This window comes from Haliotis rufescens, unplaced genomic scaffold (genome assembly GCF_023055435.1).
Source record: "Haliotis rufescens isolate VD_foot unplaced genomic scaffold, xgHalRufe1.0.p SCAF_1, whole genome shotgun sequence".
NCBI classification, from domain to species: Eukaryota; Metazoa; Mollusca; class Gastropoda; order Lepetellida; family Haliotidae; genus Haliotis; species Haliotis rufescens.
The window spans coordinates 53,604,021-53,620,392 of record NW_025963779.1 but is presented as its reverse complement, the minus strand read 5'-3'; the positions used below and the strand labels follow the sequence as shown (position 1 = coordinate 53,620,392).

The 16,372-nt window shown below is 36.8% G+C and overlaps 1 protein-coding gene across 2 annotated transcripts in view; it reads left to right on the top strand.

The window, feature by feature from the left end:
• LOC124131319 (chondroitin sulfate proteoglycan 4-like) overlaps nucleotides 1-16,372 on the top strand; it is a 44,092-nt gene that overhangs the window by 9,958 nt on the left and 17,762 nt on the right. The window contains exon 2 of one of the 2 annotated variants that reach the window (XM_046494517.2): nucleotides 12,417-12,428. The exons of the other annotated variant lie outside the window; for it this stretch is intronic. Within the exon in view, the coding sequence (XP_046350473.2) occupies nucleotides 12,417-12,428 (12 nt within the window). The remainder of the gene's footprint in view (nucleotides 1-12,416; nucleotides 12,429-16,372) is intronic. 2 annotated transcript variants of the gene reach the window in all.

Genomic DNA, 16,372 nt, shown 5'->3' with positions numbered 1-16,372 from the left:
TCAGTTTATAAACCTTCCTATACGTAGTTGTGTGTAATGAGGTCATGGGTGTCTGAAACTTGCACATTTTGTAAAGTCCAATGTAGCAGCCGATCAGAACAGGACATGAAGTAGTCCCAATGAAGATAGGTACAGCAGTGTCAATCAGTACTTTGATCAGTCGTCATTCTGTTGATACTGGACTATTGATGTGTTAGGAAGTGGTGCTCAGTGTGAATGAGTGTCGATCTACTGGTACACATGGTACAAGTACATTGATTGCAAAACCAGACACTTTGGTTCACATGGTTTGTAAATGTTGTTAGTGATCTACAAAAGAGCTATTTTGTTGAAAAATAATTACATGTGAGGGTTTTATCTTAGAATTAAAAAATCTTTTACCTGACTGCATCATGACTGAGGCTGTATACCGGTATTTGGGAAGATTACGATTTAGGTCATTAATGTTAAATTTAATTAACATACATGTTATGTTTTTGAACTTTGAAGATAACATGACTACTGTGAGCAGTTGAACAGATTAAAATGGGTAATGTATACTACTTAAAACAAGTTAAAGAACAACCACAATTGGAAGGCTATGTGTTGCAATATATGACAGAATAATTTTTTAATTTGACGTTTACACGATATACGGCTTTTCCATTGGACAAGAGGTCGGTCACATGACTGCGAAGTTGACGTTCATAAGTGTATGAACGACACAATTTGATGTTCATACGTTTTTCACGAGACCGTGTTCTTGAAATGACTTAAACACTGACGGACTACTTCCACATTCCTGGGGAAACCCCTGGGAATTCCCTAGCACGAAAACATACATTAGCATTATTTCTGATCATTTAGAACCTTTTATCTTGGTCTCAGCATTTCAGTATACATTGAGAAACGTAAGAGAGCTTGACTGCATGATTGTTCACGAATTTCCTCGCTACGGCCCATCCTAATGAACAAACGAAAAAATGCACATCCAAACTATCGTCAGTATCGACTCGATCTGTGTCTAGGCTGACAGTGACCGTCTCCAGCAATCTACAAATTTACCTTGGTGTCTGTTTGACGCATCTTTAATCACCTTTCAATAATCGGTCAGTTGATCAATTATGACTAACACATGTAACCGCCACAGGTTCATTAACAACTTCGGAAATCCTCCTGTCACGTTTATCGTGTCGGCCATTTTGACGTCTTGTACTTGATGTAATTTATGTATTACGACGCGCTGTCATTGTGACTGACTTACTGAGGTAGTTCATTACAGACCTTTCTCATCTAATGGGGATATTATATGAACACATGTGTTGCGTAAGATGTTTCTGAATAGCAAGTTCTGATGTTCATACAGTTTGGCCCTCACTCTATGCAGGTTCATACTCCAATGAACTCACACAAAGTGAAGGTCAATTCTTAATTAACTATAGTCATATGAAAAAAATCAAATGTTTCTTTAACTTCTTTTGAGTAGTACTAGTATACATCAGTTTTCTTACAAAGAAGTCAGGCTGGAATATTGATTGTTGAAACACAGGAGTTTATGTGTTGTTTACTGATGAAGTTAATTATTACTTTGTTTTGAAGACATTGTCAGGAGGAAAAATGATAATGATAAATTGGTAATGTAGGCCAGGGTTCGAGAGTGTGGAAAGACATATACTTGTGTATTACACACTGATCAAGTTAAGTTTTACTTTCTTTTGAAGATGTTTTTCAACAGGGAGAATGAACTGGAGAGATATTGATTCAAATTATGTCTTTCATTGCTTGTCATGGATATGCAAGGTTTGAGGCTACAAACCATTCTCAGGAGGAATTTAGGCTATCTCCTTGTGATTGTCTTTAATAACTCGTAAAGTAATCATGGTTTAATTTCACTATGAATGAGCATTGATTGTTAAAGTTTTTCTTCTGGTATATTGCTATACACTTTTGCTGCAATTTGCATCAATACTTATCATGCTTATTGGTAACATGATGACGGGCCATGAAACTGGGTACGTGACCTTGTGCTGTGTTAAGTCTTGATTGGAAAGCAAATATGGCTGCAAGTGGCCATATTTGAAAATAAAAAAAACAAAACATTATGAGCCATTGTCTCTCAGAAATCTTTAAACCAATCAAATGCTCAAACTTCACATGCTTGTTCCGACAATGATGGATGACACCCCAATTTGTTTTAAAAGGTAATCCTATTTGGTACATGTGTAGTTTGTTGTGGGGCTCAACATATATCTTCCTCTTTTGAAAATATCTTCTCAGAAACAATGAAGCTCAGACTTCACATGATTGTTCTATTTCATGGTGACATCTGGATTTGTTCAAGACGAATCTGATTTTCAATATGTCCCCCATGTTGAAAAATCTGTATATGACCACTGCTCAGCCTTTTCTGCTAAAAAGTTACCAAGATGCTTTTATCATGCTTAAATTTTTGTTCTGATCCTCTTTGCTACGCCTTATGACTTGAAATTTTGTTTTTGTGAAACATTTCAAAAATTTGTATGGAATTAGACACAGAGTGATCCTAGCGCTACGATTGTCGTATGTCAGTGATAAAGAATGGGAGTTACAATCGTCTTAGCGCCAAGATCGCTTGGTTGAATGAAGCCCAGATCAGGAAAAGTCATCAGGGCCTTTTGCAAGGACCCCTTGCCTTTCATGCCTATTTTAGCACACTCCTATTGGAGCAAACCTCAAGGACCCAAGTACCACACTTAATTTTGAACACTGTATTGCAGTTTGCCATTGCATCTGTTATATCTCTTCACTAGTCAAACCTTTTGTTGTTTCCTTATCGTTGTGTAGATAATTCTATCATTGCCGATAGCTACAGGAAAACTGAAAAAATATATGATTATACATCATTGTACATATTTGAATTGTGACTGTAAAGAGCAGCTTGCAGTATTTGGCATTTACTGGGTCATAAAGAAGTGTTCATATGATGCCATTCATTCATACACAATCTGAAAATGGGAAATACCAGCTGTAATATCAGGAATTTAATCATTATTATTAATGTCTCTGTTCCTTGTGGTATTATAGTGTAATATAGCCCTTGCAAAGGTCATAAAACTTTGATGTTATTTCGGATGGTTAATCTGTTGTTTCTAATAGTAACAACGTCATATGACGTTGATTAAGATGTCAGTCATACTGTTTTTCTACGTTGTGATTATAACAAATTTATAATGTTTACAGTTATCCGATTGTTGAGATCACAGTACTGTAAGCATGGTAAGTTTACAAGTATGGACATAACTGCTTATGCCATTTCTCTGTTATCTCTGGCCAAGTGGGACCACCTCCATGTTCCTTGTGGTATTATAGTACCTCCATGTTCTTGCGTTAGAGTGTCTGTCCGGAGAGCGGAAGATCAAGGGTTTAATCCCCATCTGCGTCATACAAAGAGACATTACAAATTGGTACTTGTTGTTACCCTGCCTGGCACTCCAATTTAAGGTAGCTAAAACATGGACTGGTCGGCTTGGAGTCAGTTATTTGTGTCTGAGTGGGGTATTCATGTTTAACAACGGCATGGTAAAATTCTCACTGGGCTAGCTTAGTTTGGATTAGTAGGGGCGGTCGGGTAGCATAGTGGTTAAAGCGTTCGCTTGTTACGGCGAAGACCCGGGTTCGATTCCCGAAATGGGTACAATGTGTGAAGCCCATTTCTTGTGTCCCCAGCCGTGATATTGTTGAAATATTGCTAAAAGCGGCGTAAAACCATACTCATTCACTCACTAGTTTGGACTAGTACAAGCAGCCACACACACACACACGCTTGCATGCACATCACTATAAGTGCAATAACCTTGAACATGATGATAAACCCCATTAAACCTCACCTCTGGCACAGTGAATGATGTGACAAACTGTTTTTGTCAAACTAGGATACAAGAACAATACCCCTGTGTTATTATTTCAATAAGCATGTTTACACATGAATAGGACATCTGTATTGTTGCAGACTTGATAAAAGCAGACACATTTCCCATGCTGTTAATGTCAATGGGTCATCTGCTATGGTACTCTCCTCTGTGGCCATTAACCATGTTAACACTGCTTGTCTTGTGAAATTTAGACCACCTCTACACTCCCATCAACAGTTATACTGTGTTTCAAAATACTTGGAGTAGTGTCACTCCCTTCAGAGTTTTCCATTCATTATTTAGATCAGGAACATTTCTAACCACTTGGTCTTAGTGTGAGTGAGGAAGGTTGCATGCTTCTTATAAATAATCCCACAGCCATTACACATGGGGATACCATGTAGTATTTGAAGTTTCATAGCATTGACCATGTTGTCATATCTGTTTAGGGACAAGTGTTGTAAATTTTGAACATGTTGAAAGCCCCAAGATTTAGATACTACAGCAGTGACCTCAGGACTCATCTTAATTTCAAGCACTGTCATGGCTTGGATTTACACTATTTTCGCATCAGTCTTTTCCCTGCTTGTGTAAAGAAATAATATATTATCAGGATATGTTTCTCTTCCAACTTGTTCAAGGAGCAAGTTTGCATTTTTCCGTAATGTTAGAATACTGCCCAATTGTCACATGCATTAGTTCATTATATTCCATGATTATGACATTGGATAAGTTATTGTATGGAATATTGTATGGTGTATTTTAAGTATTGGGAGTAGATTGGTTAATTCAGCAATTGTGCGGCCTACCAGTGACTGCTCTCTCAAATATTTGTTGGGCGCACCCTGGTGTCAAGAGCACTGATTGAAACTTGGAAATAAATATGCAGACAGTATCAATTACTTTCCACATCCTGTTTCACAGTTCTATGATGCTAGTTGTTGAATTAGATAAAATGCTTTTGCTCATGTCAGTGTTGTAAGTAGCCTACACAATTACTCCTTTGTCTACCACTCGCTCTGGATTCCTGAACTATATAGCTGTTGAAACAAGGCTATTCTTTCACACCAATTACATCAATTAGACAATTGCTTTTTAGCATGTTTAGGGATGGTCAAAAGCTTGTTCTTTACTTGTTTACGCTTTAGTCTCCTGCATTGAGTTTTGGTACCCTGTTTTGTGATTCAGCTTGGGCTGCTCAAACATTATGGATTGTTAACGTGGTTAAGGGCATGGAGATGGTACATCTGATATGGCATGTTTAGGAAGTGTGGAACCAATTCAAGTAGACACTCAGATTTAAACAGATGTTTCAGGAAAATATAGTTTGCCTTACTTTTTTCTTCTATTTGTTCAGTTTTCTTCAAACTAGCATCAGTCATTTGCACCACATGTCAGGTACTATAGTACTATTTTTTGGTATCGGTTGAATGTGCATGAAACGTGCATGATTCTCATATTGTTCACATGAATTGCACGACAGAGTGTCCCACATAGGTGCTTGTACCAGAGTCCTGCCTTGTCATCTGATTTCTAGTACATATTCATTGTTTGGTATGTTTTGTAGCAAGTACCGTATTCGACGTAATAAGCGCCCTGCTCTAATAAGCGCCCACGTCTAGGTTTGCTAATATATTGGCTATTGAACCATCCCAATTAGCATTCCTTCCAACCCATTTTCGCATATAATATGCATAGCTTCCTTCCCCTATTCGCGTATATTACGCACTCGTGTGATATATGCATCCATTATTATTGGCAATTAAATTCTGGAAAAATATATCTGTCGTACATAAACATTTCAGGCTGTCAGCATAAACCACAAAATTTATCTTTTAACTCTGTTTTTTTTCCACCAAAATAATATTCTAATAAGAGCCCCCTATTTCTAATTGTGAGAGTGCCCTGGGGGCTTATTTCGTCGAATACGGTATATATCATTTACAACATTGTACAATACAATATGTTGCAATATTTACTTCACATATTGAAATGGTCATGATACATTTTTTTATATCAATAGTCAATACACACCTCTTGTATTGTTTCTTATCATCAAGAACACTGTCAGAGAAATTATTGTATTGAATTATCAATTCACTGTTCATGCTGTTGATATGGTCATCATGGCAAAGTTAACATCTTTTATTTGAAACAGTTAGCATTATATTTTCCTTCAGTAAACCAACTGACCAACTTGACATGGAATTTATGATATTCATATGCACAAATATATTTTTGTTTTCATAAAAAAATTTTCCTACCCCAAAACTGTAACATGTATAAGGTTGTTGGTAAGTATAAGTATATCGTAAAATTCCCAGCGGCTGGTCGTAAGGACCACCTAGAGAGAATATTGCCTCTGTCCTGACTTAATCTTTTGAGACCACAAGCCTAGATCTGTCATTTCTCATTCTTATTTGTAGAACTAATTCTAACCATGTTCATGCAAGGCAGTGTTCAGAGATTTTGCTGGAGACAAATGGCATGTGGACGTGTCCATGATTTTATCAACAGTTGATACAACATTCCACTCTATATATATATCATTACAAAGTTTGAACAAAATCCTTTACAGGATATTTTGGATTACAATCAGTCCTAGAAAATGAACCGATCTAAAGTCCTGGGTTTTTTAAATTAAAAGGAGCCCCGGGACCCTTGAAACTTGATCCTATAGCGATTGAATCTAGGGACCCCCTAAATCTTTAACTTTTAGCATTGAGCAATGGTAGGGGCACCATGATTTCATGCTCTTGTTTAGTATAGATGCATAACTTACCTTCGAACACATTACAAGTAAGTGGAGGTAGGGCACTAGCCAAAAGGGCCCATGAAGAAATCAGATATTCTTCCTCGCATTGTTTGTTTGTTTGTAAAACATGGTAGAATACCAGCTGTGAATATTGATTAGCACCTCACATATGTGTGAGTGTTTACACTGTCTTAAAGGCCCTCTGCTATTTCTTGTGGGTATAGGTAAAAAAAACAGTTCTTGAGTCCACCTCTGCATATTCTCTTCTCATATTTGCTTATATATATGCTTCTTCAGTAAATATGCTCTAAGTGTTATACGTATGATTATCAATTTATGTAAACTGATTGTGTGTATGTCTTCTATATCATATTGCCTCTGTCCAGTGATGGAATCATTTTGCAGAAAAATTATATCTTACCTTGTACATGTAGTGTTCCACACTTTCAACACAGTGCTTGTAATTTTGCCCCAAGGTAAAGTTGTGCACCTAAACTAAACAAGGTGCTGAAATAATTCAGTCATCTTGACTGTGCAGGGCAACCTATTGCTTTGGGACAATTTGCATTATTGCAGAATGAATGTCATTTTATACATACAGGTATCTCTTCAACTAAGGATAATGTAGTCGTTGACATAGTAAGTGATCAAAGGTTCATGTGGTTTATTTGTGATATCAAGGATAGGTGATGCAGGTGTAACCAAGATTCCGTCTTTAAATGAGGGGTCACACGCAGGGCAGGAGATGCGTGTGAACAATGTGCAGTGAGAGCATGAGATGCTACAATTAGCATGCTTAGTAGTGGCTATAAGATTACAGTGTTGTCCTCTTGTAGTGTACTGTTAGTGATGTGGAGCTCAGTGAAACAGAGATCTGAGTGATTGAGGTCAAATATAGGGCAAGACCTTTCCAGATGTATGTGTGAGTGGAAAATTAAGAAGGTCCCCGAGGTTCCTGAAGACCCTGGGGCTATCCACAGCATAAGTTTATGTGTTTGAGGTGATAATGTAGTAGGTTGATTCAGACACTTGATTACATTAAGCATTGAGTGGAGCTTTGATCACATCTACAAATACTTACTCGCTGAATTGTAAAGCAATACATATAATATGAAGAAAGGTACGGCATTGTTAGAAATTAAACAAGAAAGTCAAGGATCCTTATTGTAACCCTAACATGTCTGATGTCAAAGGTTAAAGATTTAGGGGCTCACTTGATTCAAATACAAAAGACAGACCTCAAGACCTCCCTTCGTTTCAAATACTGTAAAAGGATAAATATGACCATGGCTGCTGTACTGGAATCACAGAGTATGTTTTTAACAAGTCAGCAGATCTATTGATCAATACCATATATATCCCTGTTGGGGATACCCATACCATCCCTCTGACAAGTGACTTGTGAAATTAGGTTTATATCCAAAGATTCAGTCTGCTGAAAAGTTATTTTAGGAAGGTGGGTAACATATCTGATAATATATACTATCAGCTCAGAGACTTTGGTCGCCATACTTTTAACTGAAATATTTTGATAAGGGTTTACCATGTTTTACCAGGAACCAGGTTTACACTGGCCTCAAAGGCTTTTATCTTGATTTGTTTCCTTGTATTAGAAACTTGAATTTTTAGAGAACTTGTGCCAGTCATGCCAATTGTGTCAAATTCTCAAATCAGACTTTTCAGTAAATATTATCTGATTAACAGGGATGAAAAAACCCCAAGAATGTCTGCTTGCTTGAATAGTGATACTCCCAAAAAATATTTGAAATTCTACATGCCCATAGGATACCTTTAAAATTAACAAAAGTGGTCTGAGATAACAGGCTGGTGCTATTTTCCATACCTGATTAATCAGGTTCCTTTTGAAAACAATAGGTGTAGTTCTTCATGATTACAAATGTAGCTGTACTAGGAAATGGTTATATTCAATTTATGAGCCACATTTTTACTGTTTTCAAGGGACTCTACCATCTGTGTGTGTCGTAATATTGTATTTATATTTAACACACTCCTACCATCATGTTCATGATTGTGAAACTCCAGCAGTGTTTAATTAAGCATAATCTTAGAGCTAGCAGGATCCCTCATGAAGATACTCAGTGGAAGGATTTCCTTTATCCAAGAATAAAGATAATCATTTGCTAGAGTATATTGGCGTATCACTGATGTGTGGGAATCAATGGCAAGGACGAAGGAAGATATTCGCTACTCAAAAGATAAATCGATCCAGGCTTTTTATCCCTGCGCTCTCGTAACACTAGCCCAAAACTTGAAAAACCGTTAATGTTATTTATTAGGATGCCTTGTTGGCTTGATAATATTGAGGGGGGCGAAACCTTGCCTTGGATGATCATTTCTGGTCAAATGTACATAAATCAATATGTATCTCAGTCGGTTAGTCAGAGTTTTGACCAAATACTCATTTTCCAAATTTTTGCCGAGCACGAGTGAGGTTTGTATCTGATGTGGCAATCGCGTATCCAAATCTCCTGAGTGTTATGACTGGCACACGACACAGTGTCTTTATGTAGCTGTGATTTCTTTGAAATTCTGATAGGGAACAGGCAGAGCAGTTCTTGATTAATAGGAGGGAAACTGGATCAGCTGTATTTTTAGCCGATCTATTGATTTGGCCTATTTTGAGAATGCCGATGGGTACATCGTTTATTGTCAATTCTGTTGGATGTGGATTTATATCAATTGATGGCTAATGGATGAGCAGAATTTCCTCAATAATGCCTTTTGTCTTTTCCATGACAGTCATTTGATAAATTGTTTTGGGCGTCCTTCTTTGAATATTTTTAGATGAAAATGATGACAAGTTTTCATACTTTTTGCCCCAAATGACATGTAAAAACAGAAACATGATACAAGGACATGAATTTAACATGTTGAGTTAAAATTATGCTGTTTGTAGTAATTGTTCTTTGTTTTGTTCTTTGGCAAGTTTAGTTCAATTGTTCTTTGTGTCATCTATTACCATGATTACAGTTCAGTTCAGTGTCAAGGACATTTGACTGACCGCATGCAAAATGTCCTAAAGATACTTTTCAAATTTGGTAAATATAGAGAGGGATGTCCTCTCAAAAGTTGATGAAACCATGAAATGTGCTTATGCCTTTTTATTTTGCTTCGAGCAAATTCACTGATTTTGGTGTTATGTTTCCTAAACATAACCATGTAATGTCAACACTGTTTTTTCTTGATATGATCTTTGTATCATGTTCATGTGGTAAAGTCTTTGTAAGAATGTTGAGGAGCGGTGAAAATATATCACAGCTGCCAGTGTAAAGATATAGAAAGTTCTCATCAGCAATAGAATTTGGCACAAGTCCTATAGTTCCTCCAAAACTGCCCAATAGCTAAGGTATGATAAGAGTAAATGAAGTGCGGGGCTGCACCGGTGGTATACTCGTTGTAGCTAGAGTTACTAGTTTCGTCGAGTTTCGACTACCAGTCGAGAGAGACAAACCAGTCTCCTTACACTTCAATTCCACAGAACATGGCAAAGACAATGTTGAATACAACATTATCACACAATTCAGAAACAACCCTGAGATTGTAGAAACCACTACCAAGAGAAGAGCTCTTGAACTCAAGTAGATTTTTAAACTCCAAAGTTTTCAACCACATGGTCTCAATGACAATCTTGTAGGCTGAGTATCCTTTCAGTTTTGCCTCTAAGGTATTATACATGTTATAAGGACTAGTAGAAATTTGCCATTTTTAAGGGGTTTGCTATATGTTATCATTATAAGGATTAGTGGACTATAAACATGATAAATGTTAGTTTCTACCACTGCTCATGTGTTGTGGTTATCATTACTCAATGTATTATTAAAAGTATTAGGGCAAGAGCTCAGACAAGTGAGCTGTATTCCCCAGCAATAGGTCTCTACACATCAACATCTGCATGAATAAGACTATTTACCTAAGATTCACGTTGCCTTTACTTAGCCCAGATATAAAACATATCTGATTTATTTGTGTATCTAAATGTATATATAGTTAATGGGGCTGTGTACATGATGTAAACAAACTGATAAATCATTGTAGTTGACACTGTTGTTACGAGCGGATCCGTACACTACTTCATTCGAAACAAAGAGTCATCACACAACAAATTAAAAACAGTTTATTTCTGTCAGTCGAAGATCACGTAAGTCATAATAATCATAAGCAAGTATCAGTGAATACAATTGAAGATATAATATTGCTGAAATATTATCTTATGTTCCAACAAGAGCCAATGAATTTCACATTGCACATAAATCCATTGTAGTCCAATTGATGCACAAAGTTTGTAATTCACACATTGCCAACATGGCATACACAATTCAAGTTTCAAACACCACCGACATGGCACGTTCATTCAATTCCATTCCCAACCTGGAAACTCATCACTTTGTCTCTCTTGCTTGAATAGACAAATACCCAAGCTACAATTATATAACATCACTCTTTACTTGGCTGTAAGCTGCCAGGGCTTAAATAATGATGAAGGTGTGGTTGGCGAAGAAATGTCAGTGTTCATCACTGACCGTCTCTACACAAGTAACATGTATAGAAAGGATAAATATACTCTTCAAGTAAGTATAGATGTCATGGATACTCATAGCGCCATCAACACATGGTCAGATGAATGCCGCCAGTACTTCCAGCTGGAGGAGTCATAGCAATAGGATGACAATAGGTTAGAATGAGCTCTTCTGTATGACCGTTGACAGTTTGATTGTTCTCAATTTGTGAAGTGGTGTTCAGATGCTGTGGAACTCCGTGTTTCCTTACAAATGTTACACCAATGAGGTACAAACCTCTACATTTTAAGAATGTGACTGGGAAACCAGCAGCATGATAAGTTATCAATATTTCTATGTTATTCATAATGTTATATAACATATCTATGCTTCTTTGGGCTGGGACGTTACACCAACTGTGCGATCCGATATGTATCCTGATACCTTGTTCACGATCCGATATGTATCATGATACCTTGTTCACGATCCGATTCGTATCACGATACTTGTAAGTGCTCTTAATCTGTGGTGTGTAAGCTTTCCTTTTTCGTAGACAGCATAGTCAAATACCTGGCACACTGACGATTTACAGCTGGCAGTGTCAAGTATGATCCAAGGAATTGAAATATTTACTTTTTCACACTTTTTTCTTTTACTACTAATTAGTCTTTGGTGTAACAGCCATTAAAGTAAACATTTAAGGTATGAATCAATATCTTGTACTTAGTGTGCGACTTTGATTGATACTTGTATTGGGAAGTAAAATATCGCGATCCACTGATGCATCAGTGTATCGTCCCACCACTGATTGTCAACTTGCATTGAACATGGTGATGAATTTTCGACAAGACATTCTCACAAACCTAAGCTGTGACTAGACACACGTCATGAGGCATGTTAGGACTTTATCAATTTCACACATTACCCTCTTCTGTACCATTACCATATGTTCTTAGGATTCTAAAGAAATGTTGTGAAACTGGTCTCTTTTAGTCCCATGGACCAAATTTGAAAATGGGTGGAATCCTGGTAGTAGTGTCTCCATGTTGTTCATAGTGGGAGGCTGAAACTCACTGTGCCCAGGACCTCACTGCACCACCATGATCACTGTAGTATACTGGTATAAAACCCTGTCATGTCTTCATTGCTTTATAACATTTCTGCTTCTACTGGTCATAGTATATAATTAGTTATCATATGTATTATCATCTGCTTGATGCTGTTGCATATATTTCTATAGCTCTACTAATGTTATTTACTCTACATTACAAGCAGAAAGTTGGCCTTGTAAGTATACCTATTATATGTAGTCACTGCTGCACTGTCTACTAACCTGCTTATGTGGTGATGGAGCTGTCTTAGGCAAGACCAGATTTATTTCTTGTTTTAGAGATTTTCTAGACTGGTATCAACATTGTTATTATTTCAAATTTTCATAAAATTAATTTCTTTGACCATTTTCAGTGAATAAGACATTTGTTAGATTATCAACAATTACAAAGAATTGTTTTTCAATGTAATTTTAAAACAAAGATTTGATACAACTTAATGATTAAGAGTTGTTTTTTAGAATGTTTCTTAAATAATGTGTTATATGTTTCATGCTGTCAATTAAAATGGTCTTGAAAACTTGATACAAAACTGATGACATATAAGTACTCTGAAGTACTGTGTAAAATAAACATATTTCATTCATTTTCATTGCTGCAGATTTTATGAAAAGCAAAGAAACAAGAAAGAAATGGGTCTAGCCTAGCTTAATATTAGATGTCTTTTTCCGCTTAAAAATTCACCAGCTCTCACTTTGTACTTTCTCAGGCATTCTAGCAACCTTCATGATAAACAACTGAGTGAGTTTTAAGTATTGTTAAGGAAACATTGGAGATAATTTAGTTATTTTGTATTATTTTTCAAATGGTAATTCAGTAAGAGAAATTATATAGATGTGACAATAAATAAACTTACATCAGTTTTCTTTGAATCACTGATTTGGTTGAAATAGTTGAATAACCAATATCTGAAAATCAAAGTACAAGAAAGATTTAAATGTCTGGTTGTCACGAAGAAAAGAGATGGTGGGGATGACACTGACATTGTGGGTTAAAACGTAAATATCATATTGATGTTAACATGGTTAAAGGGGATAATAATAATAATATCTATAAATGCTGTAGGAATTGGTATATTGCTTGGGTTCCTGCTTCTTTCAGTGGATCAGAGGATTTCTCTTGCTTTGTGTACAATGGTGTACATACGTGTGTGTGTCTGTGTGTGAGATTGGAAGTAACATGCATATAGCTGAAGTAGTTCAAATTTGTTTAAAAAGATTCAGATTATTTATTATATGAACTGAGGCACAAATTATTTACTTGTTTTACGGCACCTGCCAGACAAGTTGTTTCCAAGTTGCAAAAAAATAACACACACGGTCGGCCAAACAGATTGCATGATCATCTCTTGAGTCCATTGCCCCAAATGTTTAACACTGTTAAAGGTGGTAAACATGGACAAAGACTGGTGGACTAAAATAACAAAAAAATATGTTTTTTTGTACATTATGTCAAGTTACTTTAGTCAATTGTGAAAGGTCCTTGAACTTTGTCAAGGAGAATGATTGTCGTAACTGACGATAACTCTGTACATGTGGTAAGCAGCCTTTCACACTATTTTCTTGACAATGCGAACATCGAGATTGTTTGCATGTGTTGGTAACTTTCTATTTGAAATACATGAAAATCAGCATTGTGAAAATGGGATGGTTTGTGAAATTGCATTTGATCAGATGGTGAATGTTCAAAAATAAAAATAAATGTTCAACCAACTTCCCCAGAAATATGTTGATACAGTAAACTACGATTATAAGGAACTCAACCCGACCACTAATTTTAGTTGGTTATAACCATAGTTCGTTACAAGCATATATACAGCATATATACAGCATATATACAGCAAATGGCCAGGACCAAAAAACAGTTATATCCGTCAGTTCGTAGTTTACAAATGTAGTTTCCTGTAATTGAAAACTTTGACTTTCTTGATGATCTGAGTCATAATGGTATAGGCTTTTTAAGAGTTTATTGTGAATTTTTTTTGTCTGCTGAGAATTTGAACAAATTCCTTTATTTTATTGTTCCTACCTGAACACAGATATTTACATACCAATTCTTCCGTAAAACAAATAATTATTTTGACCTCGACTTAGTTATTATTTTGTGATCATGCTTATGTGCTATTTATCAATTTTATGAAAACATTTATGTAAGTAGTGTTTTTAGCCAGGGTAAGTGAACACTAGTACATGAGATTGAGGTTCATGTGATTTTGTGCTTGCTGTGATTGATCATGTTGGTGAGATATTATGTAACGTTTGAATGTGCACCAGGCTGACGACTCATGTCTTATATGTGTTGCTACATGTATAGACTCAGGTTATTTATGGATTTTGTGTAAAACAAGCATGGAAATATGTGCAACACCCAAACAAACTAATTGCTCACATTGCAGTACCTGACAAGGCAGATGTTGGTGCTTGTGAACACAATGACACTCTGGTACATGTGGTATACATGTTTACTTGTTCACATGGACCGTGCCATATTTCCCACATACACCAGCTAGTGTATACATATCTGTGTGCAGCACAGGAGCCAGGTATCACTGTGTCTGATAGCATCTGGCCACACCAGTACTGGCACATACCTGCTGCTACATGTGCCACCGTGTGCTGGCTCATGTAGCCTGCATGTCTGACGCTGCCACACCTCCTGACAGCAGAGCCGGGCTCATAATGCTGATTGCTTGCATCTGTAGAGCATGGTAAAGTACTGGCTCATTATGTACACGTTACATTGCTGTTGTCATACCTTCTGACAGCAGAGCCAGACGCACATCGCTGATTGCTTGTACCTGTACAGTATGTATATGAAGTACTGGCTCATTATGTACACGTTATATTGCTGTTGTCACACCTCCTGACAGCAGAGCCAGAATCCGGATAGAGAATGGTTCTTCATCAACCCATGCTTGTCATAAGAGGCGACAAACTGGATCGGGTGGTCAGGCTCGCTGACTTGGATGATGCAAGTTTGGACGAAGACTTTATGAAGCTAGTACGCAAATAGTCTGAATGCAGGAAGACTTACTCTACACCCAAGTTTGATGCTCGTGATATCAATCACTTGATCTGGTCCAGACTGGTCCGTTAAACAACCAATCAACCAACCAACCAACCAACCTTTAGTAGTAGATGAGGGAAAAAAGTGAGGTTGACGCAATTATGACATCATGGCTTGGGTAGTTATGAAACTACTTGGCGAAAACTAATTGTGTGATTGACATTGAAGAGGACGCCTGTTGAAAATCGAAAAAATTTAGTTAGTGTGATTGAAGCCAAAATACAGGATTTATGGCAGAGATATAATAGAGGTAGTATTCTAAGAATTATTAACAATGATAACTATTGTTCGATATTTGTGACAATATTACAAAATCATCACAATCATTTTTGTTGTTTGGCATTATTTAATTATTAGTCATTGTTTATTCACATATTTCAGCATGAAATTCAGTTTGCTTGTAGCACAATCACTGTTTACAAAATGGGTACCTGTGTTGGTGTAGTTACCTCAGGTAAACATGGTAACTCGGGAAATGATGTACAGCCCACACCAGCCTTTAGCATGTGTTACTTGGTTTGCCCTGGCAATGTCATGATATGAGGCATGTTTGAATGGACACTATCCCCTCTTATTAACTGTCATGCTCATATCCTTGGTATCCAACCTGTAGCTGCATGTTTCATTGTGGATGATGCATGTTCATCATGTTCATATGTCATCTATTTGCTTAATTTTCAACTTCATTTGGTTTATTATTATCTTTAAACAATGACAGTTGATATCATCAGAACAACTATCGACTGGACGGCACATACAATGTTGATTTGGTTTGTTTGGGTTTGTTTGTTGTTTAATGCCGCACTCAGCAATATGCAAGCTATGTGATGGCAGTCTGTAAATAATCGGGTCTGGACCAGACAATCCAGTGATGGATATCATGAGCATCGATCAACGCAGTTGGGATACGATGACATGCATCAACCAAGTCACCGAGCCTGACCAACCAATACCATTAGTCACATCTTACGACAAGCATAGTCACCTTTTACGGCAAGCAAGATTTGCTGAAGACCTATTCTAACCCAGATCTTCATGGCTCACATACAATGTTAG